This window comes from Neoarius graeffei, chromosome 1, assembly GCF_027579695.1.
Source record: "Neoarius graeffei isolate fNeoGra1 chromosome 1, fNeoGra1.pri, whole genome shotgun sequence".
NCBI classification, from domain to species: Eukaryota; Metazoa; Chordata; class Actinopteri; order Siluriformes; family Ariidae; genus Neoarius; species Neoarius graeffei.
In genome coordinates this window covers 19,068,962-19,095,444 of record NC_083569.1, presented here as the reverse complement: position 1 = coordinate 19,095,444, position 26,483 = coordinate 19,068,962, and the positions used below count along the sequence as shown (strand labels likewise).

Sequence of the window (26,483 nt, the reverse complement as noted above, 5' to 3'; positions counted from 1 at the left end):
TAATTATTGCCCCATACCTCTGCACAGTAACTTAAATAAGGTGACCCAGGGAACAGTAAAGAATGAGTGACTTGTGATCTAGAAATTGTTTGACTTTGTTTAATATTGTAATACTTCTTGATACTTTGGATTGTATGTTTTTATATGTGGTTTCCAGCTAAGTTTTTCATCAATAGTTGTTCCAAGAAATTTGATATCCTTAACTCTTTCTATAATAACCCCATCTATTTGAATATTTATTTGTGTGTTTGTTTGGTTGTTACCAAATAATATTACTTTGGATTCGTTCAAGTTTAATGATAATTTGTTATGCCTCGGTCACAACCGGCCGTACGTGCTCCTACGGCCGGTCTACGTGCAAAAAATGCAAAGAAACGCACGGAGGGGGCACGTGTGATGTGCTGATTTTCGAGCCATAGACTGGCCGCAGACCGGCCGCAGAGGTTCTTTGTCATGTCAAACAAACTCTACGGGCGCTTACGTTTTTTTCAGGTTGCAAGACAAACTTACGGCCTCGTGTGTCTTTCGTACGGCCGACGTGCGTCTTTCGTACGATTTGCTGGTGTCAGGTTTGGGCAAAATGTCAATTTTTTTCGTACGTCGCACTTGCGGACTCCGTATGTCTGTCGTGCACCCTACATACGGAATTAGTGCGGCCAATGCACGTTCAGATATTTCGTACATTATCCATGCGTGTCGAGTAAGTCGGCCATGCATTGGCCGTACTGCGAGAGGGCAGCAATCGCACGAAAACTCGGGTATATAAAGTTGCAGGGGTGCCTATGGCCATTTGTACACGTAGGCTTTGATTGAGAGAAAACCCAGTTTCATTTTCATTGCATCGCTTAAATTCAATATGCCGAAGGCAAAAGGGAAGAGGAGGATGGAGACAGAGGAGAGAGAGACGGCGGCAGAGAGGGAGGAGAGAGAGACGGCGGCAGAGAGGGAGGAGAGAGAGAGGACAAGGAGCAGTGAGGAGGAGGGTGAAGACCACGACAGTGGCCAGCAGGCCAGGAGTTTGTCCTACTCTTTTGGCGTAGCAGACGAGGAGAAGTTGGTCGATTTTTTCCATGCCAACCCTTGTTTCTACGACAAGACTTTGGACCTGTACAGCAATGCCATCCACAAACGGAAATTGACACAGGGCATTGCTGCTGAACTACACACAACTGGTGAGTATTGACCTGCTAAATACTAATTATGGTGCTGTTTTGGCATTTTCTTAGTAAAAATCCTTGGATTTGTAAGTTTTGTGTAGACATACTTTGCACATGTATTGGTTAAAGCTTTGCTTGGTATATGTTGTCATTTTTTTCCCAAGTTCATGCTGTGCACGTGAATTTTAACTTTCTTTTCTTTGCATTTCTATGCAGACGGCGCGCCTTTTGGCGCATGCACCTTGTATCGTGCAGATCCGATTTTTTTTTATTGGGGGTGTTGGAGTGTCTGAATAATTTCATCAAAGTAAATTCTGTATTAAAATTACTTAATAAGCAAATGCCGTTACAGTCCATAGAAGAAAACAGTAAATCAGAAAGCTGCGAATTTACTTTGATGAAATTATAATCAGACACTCAGATGCCGTTTGCATCCCTGAAATAAATACCGAAATATTTTGTTTTATGTTTTTGTTTACTGCAGTTGCCAAGGTAAATGGATGGTTCAGGAACCAGAGGACGGTTGTGGGAAAGCTTTTGAAGAAAAGGTCAGGGCAAGCAGTAGAGGCACTCACAGCCAGGAAAAGATGGCAGCTACAGAACTTTGTTTTCTTGAGGGATCACATCGTTCCAAGATCGTACATGTCTGACACAGGAACAGTAAGCATTTACCATGTATTGTTGTTTGGATTATTATAAATGATCATGATTGATGATTAACGATCACAATTAATTATTTCATTAATGATCATGATTAATGACTGTTTTCTGCTTTGTGTTTCGTTCCTCCAGCTGCCGTCATCAGAGTCCAGGAAAAGCAGGGGAGCTTCGACCAGTGAAGAAGAGGATCAAGCGAGTGACAGGTCAACCTCCAGCCGGGCCTATGTTCAAGCCAAAAAAAAGCGCTCAAAGAAGATTGACGATGTCATTCTCGAATACTTATCGAGGCCCAGGCCGTCTGAGGAGATTTCCCAAAAGGTATAAGACTTTAGCATTTGTTTGGCCAAAAGAATACAACTTTGTACAAAATGTATTTTAAATTGATGTGTATAGTTTTTATGGTATTCTTATTTAATGGTATATGGAGTTAATAATCATTATGTTTACATTTTTCCGTGATCTTGAGCAGATTGAAGCAGCTTTAACCGCCAGTTCTGCAGAACCCCAAGACGAACGCACGGCACTGGGGAACTGGCTCGTGGCCAGGATCGCGAAGGTGCCCGATGAGAGATGGGAGGACTTCACTGTAGCTGCCCAGAATCTGATGCGGGAATTCACAAGGCCCATCATGCCCCCTCCACAAGCCCCAGATACTTCGTTGCCTCCTCGCATTGCCTCGCAGCATCCCTCGCAGCAGTCCTGGCAGCTGACCCACCCCGTTGCCACAGCACTCTGATGAGGCAGGTGCAGCAGGTGTGTATTACAGTGGAGTAGCCAGTGACAAGATGAGACATTCTACTCTGCACATGTATATCTTCATGATAAATTGGATTGTGTATAATCTTTTTTTAAATGACAAATTTTGATGACACATATACACTACCGTTCAAAAGTTTGGGGTCACCCAGACAATCTTGTGTTTTCCATGAAAAGTCACACTTTTATTTACCACCATAAGTTGTAAAATGAATAGAAAATATAGTCAAGACATTTTTCTGGCCATTTTGAGCATTTAATCGACCCCACAAATGTGATGCTCCAGAAACTCAATCTGCTCAAAGGAAGGTCAGTTTTATAGCTTCTCTAAAGAGCTAAACTGTTTTCAGCTGTGCTAACATGATTGTACAAGGGTTTCCTAATCATCCATTAGCCTTCTGAGGCAATGAGCAAACACATTGTACCATTAGAACACTGGAGTGAGAGTTGCTGGAAATGGGCCTCTATACACCTATGGAGATATTGCACCAAAAACCAGACATTTGCAGCTAGAATAGTCATTTACCACATTAGCAATGTATAGAGTGGATTTCTGATTAGTTTAAAGTGATCTTCATTGAAAAGAACAGTGCTTTTCTTTCAAAAATAAGGACATTTCGAAGTGATCCCAAAATTTTGAACGGTAGTGTAATTAAAAAAAAAAAACAACAAACAAAAATCATCTTTTTAATGTTTCTTGTCACATAAAAAAAATACAGGTAAACTAGAGATAACTAAAATTTAAATATCTTTTAACGTCTTTATTTTGCAGATATCGATCCCTCTACCTAGGCCACATTCAGCAGGGCCACCCACAGCAGGGCAATTCAACCCAGGAAGCACGTCAGTGGAGAGCTTCTCCAACATAGGTCTGAGTGACAGTTTCTTGAAGCAGCTCGAGGGAGGGGACTCCGGATCGACCCCGACAAGCCAGAGGGCGGAGGACGATGTCTCAGATTAGCTATATAGGAGCAGAAAGACATGTGCAATCTGTTTTGTTTATGTTTTGTTAATAAATGTTATGATTGACCATATATAATGACTTGTTGTTCATATTTTCCCAGAAATAAGACTTCTGAAAAAAATTACTACAGAAAGCAGAACAATGTGTGTGTGGGTGTGTCCGAACACATCTAGTTCTCCGAAAATATTTTACCAATTTCACTGAGACTTGGCAGAGTTATAATTAATCTAAATGTTATTTATCATATTTCGGTAGTTACTTTATCTTTTTTAACCCTTTGATGCAAAGCATATGCACACCCCTTCTAATGCACAACATGGGTCAAAAATGACCCGCATTCATTTTCCAGGTTATTTCATGCTGACTGAGTTTTTCTTTGCTCTATCTTTTGAAATCAATTTATTTTATGATTGAATATTCCAAGTATTCTTTAAATATCATGTTTTTAATTACCACAAATCATTAATTTAATTTTTTCTTTCCTACTTTATGAACAAAAATACTTTTTATATTACTACACATGGGTCATCCAAGTGTGATTTAAAATTAAATGTCTTAATACTATAATAATAATTTGTTTCAAGTAATTACTTTAGCAGTGAATGGGGCCAGTTATTTATTTATTAACTATGTAGTTAGCTAAGCCAACTACCATAAAATTAGCTAACTAAAGTAGAATATGTCAACAGCTCGGTAGCTAAAAGTAATTACTTGTAACTTTCTGATAAGTAATCTACTCACTCTCAAGGGAACCTAAACATAATCCATTTTTTTCTAAGGTAATGTTAGAACAATTGAAAAACATTACTTCCATGTATGAGATGGGCAAAGGGCGCTGTGCTGAGCTGTGAAATGTCTGACACAAGCACAATTCACAGTTCCCACCAAACGCTGTAGCAAATGCATGTGGGTCGTTTCTGACCCATGGGTGTAAACTTGATGTAGAATTACAAAAGCTGTGCTTGTTCATAACTTAAGAAAGGAAAAATAAAAATGATGATTTGTGCTAAACAAAAACAAGATATTTACTGCATATTTGGAAAAGTAAATGACAAAATGAATTTATTTCAAAAGTATATCATAGAAACACTCAGCCATACATTAAATAACCTGGAAACCAATCAATCAATGATGTCAAGTTTTATTCCACCTTTTTTACATTTTAATCATGAAAATTAATTTGTTTAATAACCGTTTGTCATCAAGAGTTCATCGAAAGTTTCTGCCAAAGTTGTTTTATACAACCCTGTCCTGCCATGGTACGCTGCCAATAGGGCTGTTCAGATAGTCACTGAGATAGTTCCTCTGTTTTTTTCCCTCATGTGTCACACGTTGACCTCTAACCGCAACTGTGTCAGTCAGTTGTACACCCTCACGCCAGGCTCCTGGTACCACGGTCCCATCATCGTCCTGATCCACCTCATTTGCCTGGAGAGCTGGTCAGCGCATCCTGAGGAGGTTGTGCAGCGCAAGTGTGGCATTGACGACCTTGGTGGCCTTGCCAGGACCGATCTGCAATGTGGTGAGCAGGCAACGCCAGCGATGTGCGAGAATGCCAAAGGCATTTTCGACCACCCGCCTTGCCCGTGAGGGTCGGTAGTTGAAGACTCTCTCTGCATGTGTCATACCCCTGTTGCTGTATGGCTTCGTCATCCAAGTATGTAGGGGGAACGCGTCGTCGCCCACGAGAAAGTACGGAAGGTCACAGTCATCTCCTGGGAGTGCCTCAGGATGGGGGAAGCCAAGTGAATCCCCCACAAGGGCCGGGTACAGCTGGGAAGCGTTGAAGATGCCGCAATCTGATGCAGAGCCATTGCCCCCAACCAAGCCATTGCCATTGCTTGTAAAGGAAACAAATTCCTCAATGGTTAAAACAATATATTTTTTTAAATGCCTTGAATTAAAGCTAAACAAAACCCCAAAACTAAGCTCCTTTATACTGATATTATCGCTCCATACAAGACGTTTGAGTGCTCACTCATTCATATTTGTACCTGTATACTGTGTACAGATTTTATTTTAAAAGAAGAATGTTTCTGTGCGCCACCATCTTTCTCTCTCCAAATTTTGCACTCTGAGGACAAATTGTGACGTCACAGAGTCTAAACTCTACGTAAAAATCTGGAACATGCATAGCCGATTCCCTGCTGTTGAGACGAGTGAAGCCATCTGGCTGCCATCTTACCACTTACACTGCGTGTATTTGGCTTCTGTCTTCAAGTTTCATGTCCGATCAAATTTGCCTCAAGAAAAGTATCTCCTGACATTTTTTCCTTTCATTACCTCTTCTTATTTTCTCATCTTTACCCACATTCCTTACATATCTTTAGTGCTTCCATCACTGTTATTGTTTTTTTTTTTCCTTTTCCAGTTCAGTCTCTGATCATTTTTTTCTGAATGGGTCTTTTACTACTATAATTATTTTTACAAAAATTATTTCAGTTTTTCTTTGTACAGGAAATCATATATCGGATGCCGATATTTTAAATTGCACTCAATTTAAACTAAAATCTTGTTAAAATGGACAATCATGCCCATTTTTTCAATTTGTGCAAGTGGGCGTGACCTGTGTAGATGATCGACATTGTCATTTGTGGTTCGCCTTAGGTAAATGAAAATAACTACTGACCAAACTAGAACAATAACATCTCTTTTTATTTGCATCCCTCACTGCCATTTCTGTCTAAGGCTATGGTCCTTCTTTCATTTAGTCTAATGACTAATTTACTCAGTTCATTCTTCTTTTTGAGTTTGATCTGTTGAGCCTGAGTTTTCACATTCAATATCAAACATCTCTAGACCTTGGTTTTGATCTAGTTTGGGACATTTCCATGGAAAATCTGACACGGTCACAGTGTTCATTCCAGATATCACTGTCAGATTTTCAACAAAAACAGACAAGACGTGGAGACAGATTTTCTGTTTTTTTTTTACTTTTGCTCATGCAAACCATCATAAAACGCTGTAGGTGGGTCCACGCAAATGGCACTGCGCACACACGTGCAAAAATGATCACACACTATCAATACTCACATGTGAAATGTCCATCCGCAACCTTTGACTTGACAGTTTGTACAGTTCACTGCTGCACATGCAGGCATTTTTCTTGGAATTTTTTTCTCACCAATTACATCAATACTTTGTCCAGTTTTGTGTAACTTCCTCGGCAGAGATATGACCGTTCCACTCCGATGTGAGTGGTAATATGGCAGCCAGATGGCTTCACTCTGACGAGCCTATGAGCTCTCCAGATTTTTACATAGAGATCAGTGCTCCAAATATGATTTACCGAGGCCAGTGGAGCTCGTGGACACGCTGCTTCTAAATTGTTGTAAACAACCCAAAAGATGCTGAGTGTCAAGCATTTGGGTGTAAAATAAACCCGATCACTGATCATTTTATGTGACATGCTTTTGTTTGCTTTGATTCACAGAGAAAAGAGATCTTTTTAGATGGCAAGAATCACACTGCTATGATAACCGGATTATTTACTAGTATCGGTGTCAGTACTGCACATGCGTTATCTAGCGGAGTAAGATTTAAGAAGAAGCCTTTATTTGTTACCCGTACACTCAAGCACAGACTGAAGCACACAGTGAAATTTCTCCTCTGCATTTAAACCATCTGAAGCACTGAACGCACACAAGTAAGCAATGAGCACACACACACACATACAGCAGCGGCAGCTATGCTACAGCGCCCAGGGAGCAGTTGGGGGTTCGGGGACGTGCTCAGGGGCCCCTCAGCCCATGGCTCCAATATACCTAACCACGTCTTTGAACTGTGGGGGAAACCAGAGAAAACCCACACAGACACAAGGAGAACATGCAAACTGCACACAGAAAGGCCCGTCAGCCGCTGGGCTTGAACCCAGGACCTTCTTGCTGTGAGGAGACAGTGCGAGCCACTACACCACTGTGCAGCCCTAAACCTCAGAAAAGTGAAGTCTGTTGATTGGTGGATTTTGTTGCCAGGAAAAATCATCTGGCTACAGAAAATTTCTGATTAGATTTTTAATCAAATCAGATTAGAAGCCTTTATTCCTTCATCTGAAGCAACAAACAAACAAACAATGTTTTTCCTGCTTCAGATGAAGGAATAAAGGTTTCTAATGCTAAAAATCTAATCAGAAATTTTCTGTAACCAGATGATTTATTATATATGGTTTATTTAATATTCCTCCTCTGAGTAACTATTTGACTTGCAGTAAACTATCAGACTTTTCTCACAAACTAACACACACAAGTTAGAGAGATTATTATATTCCTTACACCATTAGCCGAATGGGTCATTTCTGCCCACATTAACATTTCTGAAAACATGAAGACTTTTTCTTTTCTGCTCATTTGTACTTTAACACATTTAATTACATTTTGAGCGCATCTGTCTGTTTTTAACACTCATCAGATTATCTGCAGTGTTTGTATCCATTAGCTTTAATACTCACACAGTAGTGTGCTAATGCTAACAGCTAATTAGCTTAGCAACCGGATCCGACTTTTCTGACTAGCCGCTAACTTTAGGCTCATTATCATGGATATAAACCGATTCGCCCAACAATAAGGAACAGGTCGCTTTGAGCAAAAACCCTCTGAACGCTGTTAACTCTATTCCTGAGAGCGTTTCCGCCTGTTCACTGCTATTTTTGACCCTTTTTGTAATAATGAGGTGTTTAAAGCACTTGTTGTTGCAGTGAAAAGGAAAACTGAGAGTGCATTGCTGCCGGTGCGGGAATAAACCCAGCGGTGCTGCAGGAATAACCGCTGTGTCAGAGTCGCTGCTGGGATCCTGATCTCGCTGCTTCTACAAATGAGCATTTTCTTTTTTTTGGGGGGGGGGGGGGGAACTGTAAAGATTTAAACACAAACATTCCAAATTCTGAATGCATCTTTCAATTTTCGTGAGGTGGGCAGGGAAATCATGAATATTCATGAGGAAAGTGCCGCCTGATTGGCCGGTGAAGTCTTTCTGTTCCACCGCGTTACTTTATGAGGAAGCGGTTTTGTTTGGTTCCGAACCCATCAGTCCGAGTCCAATAATTATTCTACCATCAGGAAAGCAGCACAGAATTTACTGCGATTGGTTTCAAATGCATTTTGTTGTGGTTCGTGGATTATTATCCGTGAATAAAGTTGGACTTTTCTTCAAAAGGAGTGAAATAAAAGATTTGTACAAAACACAGGTTTATGGCCCAAACCAGCATTATGTAATAATTCATTTACTGTGTTTTGATCCAATCCTATAATTAGCCTCTGATCAGGAAAAGGAGCACAAAATTTACCGCAATTGGTTTCATCTCATTATCTCTAGCCGCTTTATCCTGTTCTACAGGGTCGCAGGCAAGCTGGAGCCTATCCCAGCTGACTACAGGCGAAAGGCGGGGTACACCCTGGACAAGTCGCCAGGTCATCACAGGGCTGACACATAGACACAGACAACCATTCACACTCACACCTACGGTCAATTTAGAGTCACCAGTTAACCTAACCTGCATGTCTTTGGGAGAAACCAGAGCACCCAGAGGAAACAGGGAGAACATGCAAACTCTACACAGAAAGGCCCTCACCAGCCACAGGGCTCGAACCCAGACCTTCTTGCTGTGAGGCGACAGCGCTAACCACTACACCACCGTGCCGGCCCAATTGGTTTCAAATGATTATAATTTCATTTTCAGTCAGACTTCAGATGAGCATTTTAGATGGATTTATTTTTGAATATGTAGTTTTCACATTTTCATAACAGGCTTATTATATAAATATACAGCAATAATGTTCCAACAAAAATTTTAATGAGTCTGAGTTTTGACTTTAACAGAGTTACTCGCACACCAAAGATCATTGCATCATACAAAAGAAATAAACAAACACATAAATGTGGGTGAGGTGGCCGAGAGGTTAAGGCGATGGCCTGCTAATCCATTGTGCTCTGCATGCGTGGGTTCGAATCCCACCCTCGTCGCATGTCTGTTCTTTTGGGCGGCGTAGTGGTTAGCATGGTTGCCTCACAGCAAGAAGGTTCCGGGTCGAACCCAGCGGCTGGCAAGGGCCTTTCTGTGTGGAGTTTGCATGTTCTCCCTGTGTCTGGGTGCTCTGGTTTCCCCCACAATCCAAAGACATGCAGTTCGGTTGACGTGGGGCGGCCTTGGGCTGAGGTGCCCTTGAGCAAGGTGCTGAACCCCTGACCGCTCACTGGGTGTGTGCGCGTGTGTTCACTGCTTCAGATGGGTTAAATGCAGAGGATGAATTTCACTGTGCTTGAAGTGTGCATGTGATGAATAAAGGTTTAAAAATAAATAAATATTAACATAGAGTATATAAAATGCAATTTTAACAAACAAATGTTTAGGAAAAATGTAAACACCTGTAACTGAATTCATGACACTTTTTCTCATTATCTGTGCAAAGATCTGTACTATTAATTCAGATTTATTCCCTTTGCAGACTTTTTAATTCAAATCAATGTCTTTAAGTGTCAGATAGAAACACATCCTGGCTGATCGCTTCATCAGGGGGAAATGGGGGAACTGTCCTTAAACTGCTCACACACACAAAATACATTATGATTTAATGCTGTGACAAAATACAGACAGACAATAATCAGCAATTATTGGTTGGTAGTGATGGCTGTCTGAAGCTGAGGCTCCGAAGCACGTGTCGAGTATAAGGGGGAGTGGCAGATGAAGCTCCGCCTCGAGGCGTGGCTCGTTCGGAAGAAAACCACGTGAGGGAACCACATGAGGCTGGGGAGGGAATTTCTAAGAAAAGGAATCACCTCAATCCAAACACAGTGAAAAAAAATCTGTTCCTCAACAAAAATCAATAAAGGTTCCCCTAAAAGTTACTCTGTGCACTGCAGGGCTGCAGTAGCACTCACAGTCCCATCACACAAGCACTGGACACAAAGCTTACTCCCTTTATGTTTATGTACACCTTTTTATTGTGCAGACAAAATTATACTGACCATAGAAAAAGAGAAAGTGTGTGTGTGTGTGTGTGTGTGTGTGTGTGTGTAAGAGAGAGACAGAGGGTCAACCAAATAACATACGGGCAAATAAGTAAAACAAACAAGCAAAAAAAAATCTGATGACATAAGTTATTTTAAAATGGAACATTGTGCAAATTACTGTACATGCAAAGAATAATGTAAAGTGGCAGAACATTGACGCGAGGTAGAAATTAAACATGCTGTACATTTCTCTTAGCAGTAGGTCGCAAGTGAAGTCTGCTGAATGAGAGTCTGAGTAATGAACCTTTTAGTGAATCACAATCGAGGCCTTGTTTATCATGGGTCATGTGGTTTTCTGCTCAACGATACAAAGCCTCAAAGCGGGGCTTCATCTGCCCCCTTATTCTTGATATGTGCTTCGAAGTCTCATTTGGCCATAACGATCTTTAAACAGTGATATCAATTAAAACTATGGTCAGGCAAGGCAAGACTAAAATGGCCATTATGAGTCTTGAAAGTATTTGTGTGTGTGTGTGTGTTTTGAATATATTATGAAGCCATTGACAACAACAACAAAAATCTACGAAATCATTGTACTTAGCAACCAAAAAGCGTGATCCTGAGTGTGAACATAGATCTGGAGCAGGAGACTGAGCCAAGACACCTCATCTCATTGTCTCTAGCCACTTTATCCTGTTCTACAGGGTCGCAGGCAAGCTGGAGCCTATCCCAGCTGACTATGGGCGAAAGACGGGGTACACCCTGGACAAGTCGCCAGGTCATCACAGGGCTGACACATAGACACAGACAACCATTCACACTCACATTCACACCTACGGTCAATTTAGAGTCACCAGTTAACCTAACCTGCATGTCTTTGGACTGTGGGGAAAATCGAAGCACCCAGAGGAAACCCACACGGACACGGCGAGAACATGCAAACTCCACACAGAAAAGCCCTCGCCGGCCACGGGGCTCAAACACGGACCTTCTTGCTGGGAGGCGACAGCGCTAACCACTACACCACCGTGCCACCCCGAGCCAAGACACACTGAATATATATTTTATTGACTGATCTAACCCCCCATTTATTGATTTTAACTCATTATATCATTGATATTATATCATCTGGAATTATGTAACTTTGACAAGTGATTAGCCTTCAGTGTAACATAACTGTGTGAAAGTTTTTGTACAGTGCAGTTGGATTTCCTGTCACTGTGGGCTGCAGAGCACAGTAGTATAGTGCAGAGTCTGATACAGCAGCAGAGGAGATGAGCAGATCCACTTTTTTATTCTTGTCATCAACTTCAGCAGAGAGACGTGGTGGGATTGAGTCACTTTTATGTCCACTTTGTGATATAAAAAGAAGGAAGTCAGGTTTAGATTTTGGATATTGTCTGTACCAGTGCAGGTAGTTTCCTGTACCACTTGATTTGTAGCTGCAGGACAGAGTAACATCACTGCCTTCATCTATAATTGTATGCAGGCCCGGCGCCGTGGGGGGGCGAAAGGGGGCGTCGCCCCCTCGTGGCTACAGCCCGCCCCCTCAACGGAGACTCAGATCACTTAATTGTTTTCTTATGAAAATATAATGTATTATAGACGGAGGGGTCGTGTGGGCGGGGGTTTTACATGTACACTTATAAGTGCATTGTCTCTGCAATATCCTGTAATATGCAGTCAAGTTTACGGGAGTAGTCTTTCCCCCACCGAATTAAACGAATTCAATCACAATATTGTGAATCCATTTTCTTTATTTGTAGGCTAAGTTTATCTCCGTTTATGTTGGTGTATGTGTTCATATATGGTCCGCTTTGTGCGCAAATAGCATAAGAATATGTGTCGTTGACGTCACCCCCCATGCAGCAGGGGTGAAAATTCATCACTTCAGAGTGTTTAGTCCCCTACATGCCTAAACTGGGATCGCAGATTAAGTGGTTAGCGTTGACTCGGTGTGAGTCAGGAAGGCTATTACTGGTGCAGCCGCGGGGTCTGTTGATTTTTTTAAATTATGATTTTGGCCGCCAAGCCAAGTACCTTAGACTTGCATTGGCATTTTGTTTTCATGCCACGGAGCTATTTGTATGTATTTTAAATTTAAAGGACTTGCCTGTAGGTCTGTGTGTGTTGTTTTATGTTTGGCATCTTTCCGGTTGTAACGCGTGTCTGTGAGAAAATTGGAGGGGAGGGTTAACAGGTGGGCATGGGGGCTGATAAAGCGCAACTGCCCTGGTAATATGCCACATGATTTTCCCGGACTAAAGCAACCTTCGGGGCCGTGGTTTTGTGGTTGGCGCAGTTAATTGTTTGAAACACGTTGTCAGACCGCCATAACTACTACACACTATATGAAAAATATTTGCCCCCTTGCGATTTCTAATTGCCCCCTTAGTAAACTGTTCCTGGCGCCAGGCCTGATTGTATGAGTGAAAAGTGGCTTTATTGAAGCTGCCATGGAGTCACCTGCCATAGAGAAGAGAGCATGCACATTCTGACTTTTCTTCCCACCACACAGATGAATAAATCACTAATTCAATGCTTAATATTTTTGCAATAACGAAAAGTCAAAGTTAACTCACCGAGTGAAAGCCACAGACACATGAATATAACAGTGAACATGATGAATGGTCTCAGCTGAGTGAAAGTATTCTTTCTGTACTATGATATGTTCACATCATAAAGGTTCATGAAGCTCCAGCCCACAGCACCACATGACAGTGTCACCATTGTTACTGACAGATTGTTGATTCTTACTGAAGCATCCTGGCTTTACATTCAGCCTCACATGGGGAACCTGTCTTCAACTCCGACTGTCAGCAGAATTCATGGAATTATGAAAAATCAATCATTCTGTTCTGTAAAAGTATACCGTAATTGAATAAATAAATCATTACATCTTTAAATTTCATGTTGCATTTGTTTTATAAGTGGTTTTGCTGCATTAGGGACTTTAGCCTTATCAGAAATTGCTGTGAATAAGTCATGATAAATAATTTAGTATAAAAGCTATTATTACTATTATTATAATGCGATTGATTTATTGACTTTGTAATAATGAAGCCTGTTATTTCACTGAGGTGAGGAACAAACCAGCTGCTGTTCTTGGTAATATTTATGAAAGATGCCACCAAGCCATTAGCTTATAATCAAAGGCTCGAATTTAGCTTTTCCCTGCTATTAAAAAACACAACCTACATAGTTACTGTTATTACATTACTGCACCGACGGTTAATGGAAAAATAGTGAATTAAAGATTATTAAACTCACCTGGCACTGATGCTGCATGAAAAACTCACGAGTCTCTCGACAATCCGGTTTTCCAGTTGCACTCAGTACAGACAGTGTTGTATTGCTCCGCTTATTTTAACAGGCCATTGTTAGGGAAATAGTCTTCTTCCGCCGGTGGAAGAAGTCCCTTCTCGTTTACTGCAAAATGTGTATATTTTGGATAGAATTCGAAATATGACTTATCTGCAATGTATTCCCATTCTTCAATGTTGCCTTAAAGACACTGCAAACAGTTGTTTTTTTTCTGTAGCTCCCATCCCCCATTCCCGCCTTATTTTTCCTCTCCTTTTTTCCAACTGATGACTTACAAACCCAAGTTCAATCAACACATACAAATCTGCAAAATTCTCAAATAGTCAACACAATGGATAGCAATATGTTTTACTTTCTAAAACTCATAAAGTTGAGTTCAAAATCCAAAAATTGTCAGAGCTCTTTGTGTTAAAGAGAGGTAGTAAGTGGACATAACTAAATGAGGCTGCAATTTTTTACAGTGTACGGTTATTCTGCAGTGCCAAATACATTACTGTTTCTGAAATGTGATCAGGAAATTTTACTGGATCACAGCAGATATATATTGGGGCATGTGCCCCAGTAAAATGGGTCTGGCGACACCGATGGACAACTCATAAATTCAAGCAACAGGCTAAATGCAAGCTTGACCCTTCCTGTGCGGTGAGCTCTTTGGGATGGCACTTCTGACTTTTGTTTCCAGATCGTAGGAACTGCTCCGCATACCAGACATCAATCAAATCCTTCTATGTGAATCTGCCTCACAAATTTATCTTTTGCAAAATGTATGGAGCAGACACCAAACTGTCCTGTCGGCTTGAAGTTACCTCTCTTTGTTGGTACAAATCAAACCCATTCATTCCGCAAGTGTCCTGCTGACTTTGGGCTACAATGGATCAAAATTCTGCTTTTTTTCATCAGCTGCACTTGAACAACACACCTCTTAAGTGTCAAAGGCTTAGATGAACACACCCCAGTGCCGAAACCCGGGATTGAACCAGGGACCTTTAGATCTTCAGTCTAACACTCTCCCTACTGAGCTATTTTGGCAAGATCATGCCACCATCTGAGCGGTCACGTCACCGATATAAACATGAGTAGTTGCTAAATCCAATCGGTAAGGTCACATGGTGTTCCTTTTGAACCAAAATCTAATGAAATATAAAGTGTTTAAAATAATAGATCGTATCATCTGGAAGCATTACATATGTAATGTGGTAATTGATTAATGAAACTCTTTTATGTTGTTGGCAATTTGTTTTATTCCAAGCATGTTTTTAATTAAATGAACAAATGTTCACATGAAAGAATGAGCAAATAATAAGCTAAATAATGAGGTAAATGTGTTCTCTATGCTCGCTCATTTCACTGTTACCCCCCAGTCATGCAGTCTTGATTATTTCAACTGTTATCCACAGTGTCAAGTGGATAATGATCTCCCTTATAAGTGCACACATGCACAGAGAGAGAGAGAGAGAGAGGTTTTGATCTGTGTGTAGTGTATAAAATAGATTGTGAAATAAAAAACTGAATAAAGAATAGGGAGATTTTGATTATATGATCAAAATCTTTGTCTCTCACACACACGCACAATGTTAGATGTGCAGGAGAGATGGCATGAGGTCGTTGCAGTGCAGGTCGAGCACAAAGCTGCGCACTGGTGTCGGCTCTACTCTCCTGTTTGCTGCCCTGTGTTTGGTCTGTCTGGGGTCCTGGGGGCGGTGATGTGACCCATCGGTGGTTGCTGTGTCTGTATCGGGCCCCTGCCTGCTTCACCGGTGGCTGGTGGGATGATGGGGTTTTTGCACTATATTTTACTGTTCTTTTGTATTGTGATTGTTGTGTAGGTATTGTGTAGGTTTTGTCATTGCTCTTTTCTTTCTATTGTCCCTGTTGTTCTAATTTTTGTATCCCCTTGTTTCTTCTGCAGTCCTGTGGGAATTTTTTTTTAAACTTTTTTGCATGTCACTTAGTTCTGTGTGTGTCCCATATGTATTTTTCAAAGTTTTGGTGTCTCCGGTATTGTTCTGCAGTGTAGAAAATACTGTAGTAATAGAAAAAAAAACTGATACAAATCACTGATACTGTATAAATCACTTAAGGATTTAATTTGCACTTTTGAAAATCTACCTATTCATTTGGTTCATTGCACATCTTGTGTTCATTGTTTGTGCACTGTTGTCTTTGTCTATTGTCTTTGTTTTGTTGTACTGTATAGCTTTTGTGTTGGTATAAAAAAAATAGATTATGAAAAAAAACCCTGAAAAACGAATATAAACCCCAAATATCCAAACTCACTTTTAACAGAAGTCATCAAGGAATCACTGAACATTTTTGTGAAACAGTATTTTTTTTTATTGAAAAACTGTCATGAAATATAAGAAGTACATTAAAAGGATGACTTAAAATCCAACAATCAAGACAATTATGGAATCAGTTTTCATGCTCTCATTATGTTAGAGAAGAGTTTTGCTTATGGATCCTCTCAGAAATGAAAGTTCATATGAACAGAACTGGTAACTGGTGCCAATGTTCGGCTGTTACCAATGTTGCTGAAAGATTTTCTCTCATCGTTTCGTCTTTGTTCGCAGAAATATTTTTATAAGCCTTGAGACATATTGAGGCATTTAAGAATAATTCACCAATAAACAGTTTATTATAAAAAGAGGAAACACTGAAAGTAGATTGCACACAAGCATGGCAATTTTCCCATTTTTAAGTAAATATATAAAAGGTATAAGATTATATTATGTGTAATAGCTGTTCCTAGTAGCAGGCTAATATATATCAGAAATTCTCAATAATGACTTCATTTCACTAAAACACACCTCACTGTGTAAAATCACTGTGGATTACAAAAAGCTAACACACAAATATCATTGTAAAATTCAGACTCTGCAGGATCTTGACTTTAGAAAGTGGGATGTATATGAACTTATTGAAAACTTGTTTAGTGCTTTTAGCAAGGATATCGCAACTCACAGCAACTCTTTACAACCATGGTGAGCAGAAAAGCAGCTCAGCAATCAACAGCAGAAGACCACACTGGGTTCCACTCCTGCAGCCAAGAACAGGAATCTTCAAATCAAGAACAAGTTCCGATTACACTGGCAGGTGAGTGTATATTTTTATTGACCTCTCAAACCATCCATTGATTTATTTTTAACCGATTATATCATTGATATTATATCATCCGGAATTGTGTAACCTTAGCAGTTGATCAGCCTTCAGTATAACATAACTGTGTGAAAGTTTTTGTACAGTGCAGTTGGATTTCCTGTCACTGTGGGCCGCAGAGCACAGTAGTATAGTGCAGAGTCTGATACAGCAGCAGAGGAGATGAGCAGATCCACTTGGTTATTCTTTTCATCAACTTCAGCAGAGAGACTTGGTGGGATTGAGTCACTTTTATGTTCACTTTGGGATATAAAAAGAAGGAACTCCAGTTTAGATTTTGTCTGTACCAGTGCAGGTAGTTGCCTTTACCACTTGATTTGTCGCTGCAGGACAGAGTAACATCACTGCCTTCATCTATAATTGTATGTGTGAAAAGTGGCTTTACTGAAGCTGCCATGGAGTCACCTGTCATGGAGAAGAGAGCATGCACAGTCTCATTTTTCTGACCACCACACAGAAGAATAAATCACTAATTCAACACTTAATATTTCTGCAGTGACAAAAAAAAAGTCAAAGTTAACTCACCGAGTGAAAGCCACAGACACATGAATATAACAGTGAACATGATGAATGGTCTCAGCTGAGTGAAAGTATTCTTTCTGTACTATGATATGTTCACATCATAAAGGTTCATGAAGCTCCAGCCCACAGCACCACATGACAGTGTCACCATTGTTACTGACAGATTGTTGATTCTTACTGAAGCATCCTGGCTTTATATTCAGCCTCACATGGGGAACCTGTCTTCAACTCCGACTGTCAGCAGAATTCATATAATTATGAAAAATCAGTCATTCTAATCTGTAAAAATATAATATAGTTAATACATTATTAAATGTTTAAATTCCCTGTTATATTTGTTTTAAAAGTGGTTTTGCTGCATTAGGAGATTTGGCCTGATCTGAAATTGCTGTAAATAAGTATAAATCATGACAAATAATTTAGTTTGACAAGTTATTATTATTATTATTCCAATGTGATTGATTTATTGACTTTGTACTAATGAAGCCTGTTATTTCACTGAGGTGAGGAACAAACCAGCTGCTGCTCTTGGTAATATTATGAAAGATGCCAACAAGCCATTAGGCCTTAAGAGGTGTGATGCATTTTGTGTGTGAAGTTTGCTGGATCGAGTGAAGGTTGCATAGAGAGAGAGAAAGAAACTGGGTGTTTTATTTGTGTTTCTTATTTCCTCCTTCAATCCTCATTGGGGCCTTTGACAGACCTGAAGGGAGAAAGATCACGTCTCAGGTTCTGAGCTAAAAATATTGGGACCTGAGAGGAGTGGTGCTTGTGAGTTCTTGCTGCTGAGGAAGGAGAAGTTTCTTCAAAACACGTTACACTTGTCTCTATCATCGAGCCTTTGACACCAACAAAAACACTTCAATTAAAGCTCTAAAGGATTCTTATAATGCCGTAAATATTTGTAAGTTGCTGGTTACACAATTCCAACTTTTAGCACTAGGAAACTCGGGACAAGAACTCCATGAGATGTACATGGAAAAAGCATGAGGTTGAGAAAATTACAAGTTAAAAAAGACAAGAAGACGGAGTCATCTATATCCCTCACCAACTATATACCAAGTTTCAAGATATTATTTTTCACATTTTTCAAATTCTGCTGCAGGAAACCAACCCTACCTCTTTACACTGACCTCAGCAGCCCATGGCATAAGCCCACCAGACCTTTGGTCCAGGTGAGCTAAAAATTAAAATTTCTCACATTTCTTAGTCTCAAAAGGCACATATACATTACTTAATCAACACATAAAGAAAAGAAAGAAAGCACAACTTTATTCATCACACACTTGTGAAATTTCCCCTCTGCATTTAACCCATCTGAAGCAGTAGACCCACACACACATACCTAGAGCAGTGGGCAGCCATGCTAACAGCACCTGGGGAGCAGTTGGGAGTTAGGTGCCTCGCTCAAGGCCATCCCATATTAACCTAATTGCATGTCTTTGAACTGTGGGAGAAACCAGAGCAAGCCCACACAGACATGGGGAGAGCATGCAAACTCCACACAGAAAGGCCCCTGCTGGCTGCAAACCCAGAACCTTCTTGCTGTGAAGCAACCATGCTAGCCACTTATACCACCATGCCACCCAGAATTATGCCTACTCAACTAGCTTTTTTTTTTTTTTTTTTTTTGCCATGACCTGGATTCAAACCAGGGTTACTGCAGCCACAACACAGAGTACTAACCACTATACAATCATGGTAAACTACTCAGAGGTAGGCATATACCAACTTTCAAGACCATACCACTCATAATTTTCAAATTCTGCTCTGGAAACAAAACCTCAGACTAACCTGAGAGACTAGGTCTGAAATTGTTTCCATGGAAACATGAAAAATTTAAATTTCTCAAATTTCTTAGTATGAAAAGGCACATCTACATCACCTTGTTAATATGTATACCAAGTTTCAAATCCGTATCATGAATAGTTTTGGATATATGCTCCAGAAACAAACATTGCTCTTAGAAACTAAGTCAAAATCTATTTTTTATGTAAAAATTTGAAAAATACTTGAGAAAGTAGCCAGAATGTACAGTCCACAGCCCACTCTACAACTGACACATTACATTATTTAAAATGTGTCTCCTTTTTTTGTGAAGCTAATAGTAAACAGAAGCTAACTGCAGCTAGGAACTAAAGTTGTGAGTGATGTTCCAGCAGTTTCTGTGGGCTGTTTTGAGGATCAGCGCAGGGGCTTCAAGGTTCTGCTGTGGCCCCAAGCTTCAGCAGCTGCGAAAGAGTTAAGGCTCCATAGCTCAGTGGTGAGAGCACTGGTCTAGTAAACCAGGGGTTGTGAGTTTAATTCTCACTGGGGCCTGGAAGGAATGTTTTGAAGGTGGAAGGATGATCTAGATAAAAGAGGGGATATTGAGAACACTGACACCATGATTTCTCATCACCCGAAGACCACTTTCTGCTGGTGAGAATGGCCTCATATGGACAGTTTGAAGATCACTGAGGACCTGACGGTGTCTTTGGTGTGCAATTTCTGCAAAGCACTTTGCACTCAAGTCTCCATCAATGCCCATTGTCAGGTGGTATCTGTTTATACTTGGAGGCTATTTTTCAAAATTTACCAAGTCTTGTTTTTGGTAATAATATACAAGTTCAGATATAAATTCATAAATCTGGACTTCTTGTAATGTTTGTAGGCTGCTGTTTCATAGTTAATTATGCAGGAGAACTTTGCACATAAAAAGATCCCTGAAACCACATATAGGAAATTGGTATAAAAGTATTACATAATTAATATGCAATTATTATATCCATAATAGGTGTTATTTGTGGCACGCAACCTTTTTACTGAGGTCAAAAACAGGGTTCATACATTAGATACCCATTTAACCCTAAAAGGACCTAAACTACTGAGTGGGATCAGTTAGAACCTCAGAGGTGGTGTGCTGCTCAGTCTATTCAACTGACATAACTTTCTGCTTTTTGGAGTTTGTTACTCTATAGATTCTTAATCTAAAAGTATGTTTGTTTCAAGATTGATGAAAAAAAATGTTTAACAAGGTGACTGATTTTCTGTTGGGGTCCCATAACTGTGAGATTTGTTGCAAAAAATATTTCAGCAAGTTAGTCGCTTCGTGTGTCTATCTTTGCCTATCTGTATGTTTGCATGCTTGTCTCAGATGTCTGCCATAATTAAGAATATAACTCTTTCTTACAAATTGTAGCTGTAGAACAAACAGTGAACCTGTTAGTTATATAGTTACTGAAATGTCTGATGCTTATCTGTCCATGCACTCTCCATACAGAACAACAGACAGTCCAGCAGATACAGAGGAAACTGACATTGTCTAGTTGTGAAAGTGACATTGTTTACTTTTGAAAATAGTCCAGTGGCTGTTCTGGTCATAATATGTGTTACCAATAACTGATTTTATCTTCATGTTTTGTGTTTGAATCCTTAGGCAAAGTGTTATTTCTTTATGTAGTTTGGACATAAAAAAAAAAAAAACTGTGAGCAGCTTAGTAATAAATGCATCACAGAAATTTCTAAAATGAGAGATTGTGAGCTGAGTTCTGGAATGTAGATAAGCTATAAATATTCTCAAGTTCTGTAGCAATAGTGTCAAATATTTCTGTTTTTTTTATGTTCTCTATGTACTTAAATGTCTCATTTTAAACGTAACTTGATAATATCATGTAAATATATGATTTCTATTCACATAAAGTTCATAAACGGGTAATTAAAAAATACAGATGTTATAATGGACTTCAGTGGTATAGATATATGGGTTTTTTATGTTTTTACATGCGATACTTAGCATTTCCTTTTTTTGGTGAAAATGGTGATTGCTGACATTACAACAAGTAAAAATAATTTGTTTGGGATGTAAATAAAGGGTTAATACTGAGAAACCAGACTTGGCAAATTTTGCAAAGTAGATTACATGCTCCCTGACTAACGCTTGATACGTCAACAACAAAAAAGACCTTGCTATGGAATTTGTTTCACATACAAAGAGAATTTAATTATAGCCCTGGTTGAACAGAGCAAAATCAGTAAAGCCAGAGAGATTTTCTGAAGAAAGCAAAAGTAACATGAACCTGCTTTCCTCCACACATCTCATGCAACCTTCTCAAACGTTGACACTTTATTTTGGCCTGTTGGTCTAGGGCAGGGGTGGGGAACCTTTTTACTATCAAGGGCCATTTTGAGTTTTATAACATCCTGTGGGGGCCAAACTAAATTTTTTAACCCATAACCTCTGCTGAAAATTTTAAGATGCAGCCCATTTATTTTAGCTTTCTTTCATGCTATTCAAATAAAGCAACTTTATTGGTGTAACTTTCTGTTTTAATCTCCCATTTTCTTTTTAAATTGTATCCATCTCTTATTGTTTTAATGCTCTGTTTTTAGTCTTGTATTCTTATTGATTTTATATGTACTGGTGTAAAGCACTTTGAGCATTTTATGTAATGAAGATGCTACAATATAATAATATGTTACCAATTTTTATTATTATACTGTATCTAGCCGACCTAATGTGAAGGCTGGAACTACTTCTCTTTGGCGAGGCATCTGATGTCAGATGGTACAGGTGACGATGCTACTCGCAGCTGGTTTTCCAGGTTTGGGTCAGTCAGTCTTGAGCGGAACCGATTCTTTGCAAGGGTCAGTTTTGAGAAGAACTGCTCACAGCAGTAGGCTGTCCCAAACAGTGATGCAAACTTCAGTGCATGTCTCCTCAGAGTGGGAAAATCCTCAGGATGCACATACAGTTTGTAGAACTCAAGCAGAGGAAGGTTGTTGTACCTAGCTTTGAGCTCATTGTTGCTTTGCAGCTCAGTGATTTCATGCTGTAGGTTGTCAGGCACATCAGCTGGTTCCACATTGAATGGTGTTGCAAATATGTTCAGGTCCTTCTCATAACTTCTCATCAGCTGGAACCTCTCTCCAAAGGCCTGGAGTAGTTTTCCACACTCCCCAGCATATTCAGATGTCACAGCAGGCTTTTGTTCTTGCAAAGTAGGAAAGTGCACAGTGTTTCCCCTTTCCAGTTGCACTTGTCACAGCTTTAGTTTAACGTCAAATGATTTCACATTTGAAAACAGTGAGCTGAAAAGCTGGTTGGGACCTTGGAGCTTAACATTCAGCTCTGAGAGGTACTTGGTAATGTCCACCATGAAGGCCAAATCACACAGCCACTTGCTATCACTGAGTTCTGCGACTGGTTTGCCCTTCATCTCCATGAACTGCTTTACTTCTTCCCTCAAGTTGTAGAAGCATGCAAGCATATCTGCACGACTCAGCCACCACACCTCATAATGGTAAACCAGGTCTCCATACTCTGACTCAAGCTCACTCAGTAGCTCTTTAAACTGGTGACTGTTAAGTCCTCTGCTTTTAATGAAGTTGATGGTGGAAACAACAGTAGTCATCACATTATTGAGCTTCAAGGAATGTGCACACAGGCTCTCTTATAATAATAATAATAATAATAATAATAATAAGTTGAATTTATATAGCGCCTTTCAAGAAACCCAAGGACACTTTACAATTATAGACAAAGAAAAAAAATAAAAAAGGGAAAAAAATTATAATAAAAATAATAAATAAATAAATGAATCAATAATAAAAAGTAAAAAGTCTACCAATTAGGGGTCAGGATGTAATTCCCGTGGTGTAGCAACCACAGTCCCACCAAAAGGCGCATGAAAACGAGTCCCACATCTCCAGCACAGCCGCCGTGACGCCGTCAGCCACATCGCTCGAACACCACGCCGTGGATCCACAAAGTGAGCAGAGAAGCTCCGCCACGCAGAGCGCTGGTGTGTCCCAAACCGCCTGCACAGCCGCCGCGACGCCACTGAGCAACATTGCTCAGAACATCATGCCAAGCATTAAAACACAGAGCGCTGGACAACCACGATGTTAAATGAGCAACGAGCTCACTGCAGTCCACAGCTGGGAGCGCAGGCATCACCCACAGTGAACCAAGGCCTGGAGGGAAACCAACGCCCAAAACTGGGTCCGGAGCCACACCACAACCAGTGGAGAAAACACTCAAACAAACATCAAACTACACAAACACACAGAAAAAAAAATAAATAAAAATTGAAAAAAGAAATAAAATAAAATAAAAAAAAGCTCTGGTGAGAAGCGGCAGCCAGAATGCGCACGACATACTCTGAACCGGAAACGAAAAGTTTTTTGCTCTTGGTGTATGATACAGTGGCACACAACCAACTCATTTGGATCCAGACTGAGACGACTCATTTCTTTTTTAACCAAGGCAGTCAATCCTTTCTGCGCACCAACCATGGCTGGGGCTCCGTCTGTAGCCGGTCCACTTAGCTTGTCAAACTGCAGTTTGAATTTGTTCATAGCCAAAACAACTTGCTCAAACAAATCTTCACCTTTGGTCGTGCCATGCATGGCTTGCAAAGACAGCATTTCCTCTCGTGTCTAAAACTCAGCTGTTTATCGAGGAAATCAGAAAACGGTGACAGCTGTCCAAAGCCCCATAAAGCTGCCCGACATGATTGAAGCGGTGGGCAGAGCTGTCGGCACTCAGACTGTGGCTATTCAGAACTTGAACCGCAACATGGATAACATCATGGAGAAGCTTTTGGCTTTGCAAAGGAAAATGGATCGATTCGGAGACCAGAATGGACAAACAGAGTAGTCATGTAAAAGAATGCGTCTACTTGCCCCAAGACCAAACAATCCCAATCTTATCTGCTTTCGGCCCCCTCAGAAAGCACTGGCCTCAGTCAAGGCCATTGCTGGAACAACAACTCCCCCTGAAGATCACTGCAGTGAGATGCTCTTGCATTCCTTCCCCCACTTCCCACAGTCGCCACTTTTTACCCCCAGTGTGACAAGCGGGTGCATGACCAGTGCCGTCATGGCTGCAGGAACGGATGGCTACTTGCTTGTGCTGGGTTATCTCCACCCCTCCCCCCTCCCTCACCCCCCTTACCCCCTCCCCTGACCGCCCCACCCCCCTCCAGTCCTGAGTTTTAATGTTGTAAAGTACTTACTTTGTGCTTAATGTGCTGAGGTGTTTTTTTTTTATGTTCCCACACTGTACTCCCCACAGGAGCATAGTGTGGGGGTTGTTTTTTCTCCTCCCCTCTCCTCATGTTACTATGTATTTTTTCTTTTGATCCCTGTCTTCCTGTCCTGTCTACTCCCCCACTGTCAATTGTATGTATGTGTATATGTATGGACGGGTTGATGGCCAATTTTGCTGGTACTTGTGACTCGTGACAATAAAGGGTTCATTCATTCATTCATTCATTCATTCATCTGGTCCTAGTACAAATACTTCAGTTTTGTCAGAGTTAAGCAGAAGGAAATTAATAAGCATCCAGTGTCTAATGTACTTTACACATTCCTCAATTCAGGTGCAAAAAAGAAATTCAAATCAATTTTTCATTTATTTGCCAACGTTATAGTGTATTTGAGCACATCACACACAGCAAGCCAGGGATTTTCTGATGTAACTTTCATTAGAGGAGCACTTGAAGAACAATTCAGCCAAGTGAAATCCCTGATACCCCAGTCCAGATCGACCATTTAAGGTAAAACCTGGGCCCGTCCGGGAGTTGAACGCGGACCTCTCGCACCCAAAGCGAGAATCATAACCCTAGACCAACAAGCCAACCTATGCTTAAAAAAAAAAAAAAACATCCGCTTCTTTCTCAGTCTGAGTTTCAAATGAAAGACTGGGGTCAATAATCACTCCGAGGTCTTTTACTGCTACACGTGAAGAAACAGAAAGGCCATCCAGAGTTACTGTGGTATCAGAAAACTTACTTCTACAGTGGTCCTTGAAAGTTTGTGAACCCTTTAGAATTTTCTATATTTCTGCATAAATATGACCTAAAACATCATCAGATTTTCACACAAATCCTAAAAGTAGATAAAGAGAACCCAGTTAAACAAATGAGACAAAATATATTATACTTAGTCATTTATTTATTGAGGAAAATGATCCAATATTGCATATCTGTGAGTGGCAAAAGTATGTGAACCTTTGCTTTCAGTATCTGGTGTGACCCCCTTGTGCAGCAACAACTGCAACTAAATGTTTGCGGTAACTGTTGATCAGTCCTGCACACTGGCTTGGAGGAATTTTAGCCCATTCCTCCATACAGAACAGCTTCAACTCTGGGATGTTGGTGGGTTTCCTCACATGAACTGCTCGCTTCAGGTCCTTCCACAACATTTCGATTGGATTAAGGTCAGGACTTTGACTTGGCCATTCCAAAACATTAACTTTATTCTTCTTTAATCATTCTTTGGTAGAGCGACTTGTGTGCTTAGGGTCATTGTCTTGCTGCATGACCCACCTTCTCTTGAGATTCAGTTCATGGACAGATGTCCTGACATTTTTCTTTAGAATTTGCTGGTATAATTCAGAATTCATTGTTCCATCAATGATGGCAAGCCGTCCTGGCCCAGATACAGCAAAACAGGCCCAAACCATGATACTACCACCACCATGTTTCACAGATGAGATAAGGTTCTTATGCTGGAATGCAGTGTTTCCCTTTCTCCAAACATAACGCTTTTCATTTAAACCAAAAACTTCTTTTTTGGTCTCATCCATCCACAAAACATTTTTCCAATAGCCTTCTGGCTTGTCCACATGGTCTTTAGCAAACTGCAGACGAGCAGCAATGTTCTTTTTGGAGAGCAGTGTCTTTCTTCTTGCAGCCCTGCCATGCACACCATTGTTGTTCAGTGTTCTCCTGATGGTGGACTCATGAACATTAACATTAGCCAATGTGAGAGGCCTTCAGTTGCTTAGAAGTTACCCTGGGGTCCTTTGTGACCTTGCTGACTATTACACGCCTTGCTCTTGGAGTGATCTTTGTTGGTCGACTACTCCTGGGGAGGGTAACAATGGTCTTGAATTTCCTCCATTTGTACACAATCTTTTTGACTGTGGATTGGTGGAGTCCAAACTCTTTAGAGATGGTTTTGTAACCTTTTCCAGTCTGATGAGCATCAACAACGCTTTTTCTGAGGTCCTC

General features: G+C 40.5%; 1 protein-coding gene and 3 non-coding genes across 4 annotated transcripts in view; 3 read left to right on the top strand and 1 right to left on the bottom strand.

The window, feature by feature from the left end:
• The window catches only part of LOC132886843 (uncharacterized), a 41,744-nt gene extending 38,169 nt beyond the window's left edge, over positions 1 to 3,575 (top strand). The window contains exons 2-6 of the mRNA XM_060921996.1: positions 866 to 1,172; positions 1,642 to 1,817; positions 1,950 to 2,135; positions 2,287 to 2,570; positions 3,346 to 3,575. Coding sequence (XP_060777979.1) covers positions 866 to 1,172; positions 1,642 to 1,817; positions 1,950 to 2,135; positions 2,287 to 2,553 — 936 coding nt within the window. The 3' untranslated portion in view covers positions 2,554 to 2,570; positions 3,346 to 3,575. The remainder of the gene's footprint in view (positions 1 to 865; positions 1,173 to 1,641; positions 1,818 to 1,949; positions 2,136 to 2,286; positions 2,571 to 3,345) is intronic.
• A 5,838-nt stretch (positions 3,576 to 9,413) lies between these two features.
• On the top strand, positions 9,414 to 9,495 carry trnas-gcu (transfer RNA serine (anticodon GCU)). Its single transcript has one exon. It is a non-coding gene; the product is annotated as a tRNA-Ser (tRNA).
• A 5,267-nt stretch (positions 9,496 to 14,762) lies between these two features.
• On the bottom strand, positions 14,763 to 14,835 carry trnaf-gaa (transfer RNA phenylalanine (anticodon GAA)). The gene has a single exon. It is a non-coding gene; the product is annotated as a tRNA-Phe (tRNA).
• A 4,895-nt stretch (positions 14,836 to 19,730) lies between these two features.
• trnat-agu (transfer RNA threonine (anticodon AGU)) lies at positions 19,731 to 19,803 on the top strand. Its single transcript has one exon. It is a non-coding gene; the product is annotated as a tRNA-Thr (tRNA).
• The last annotated feature ends 6,680 nt before the right edge of the window (positions 19,804 to 26,483 follow it).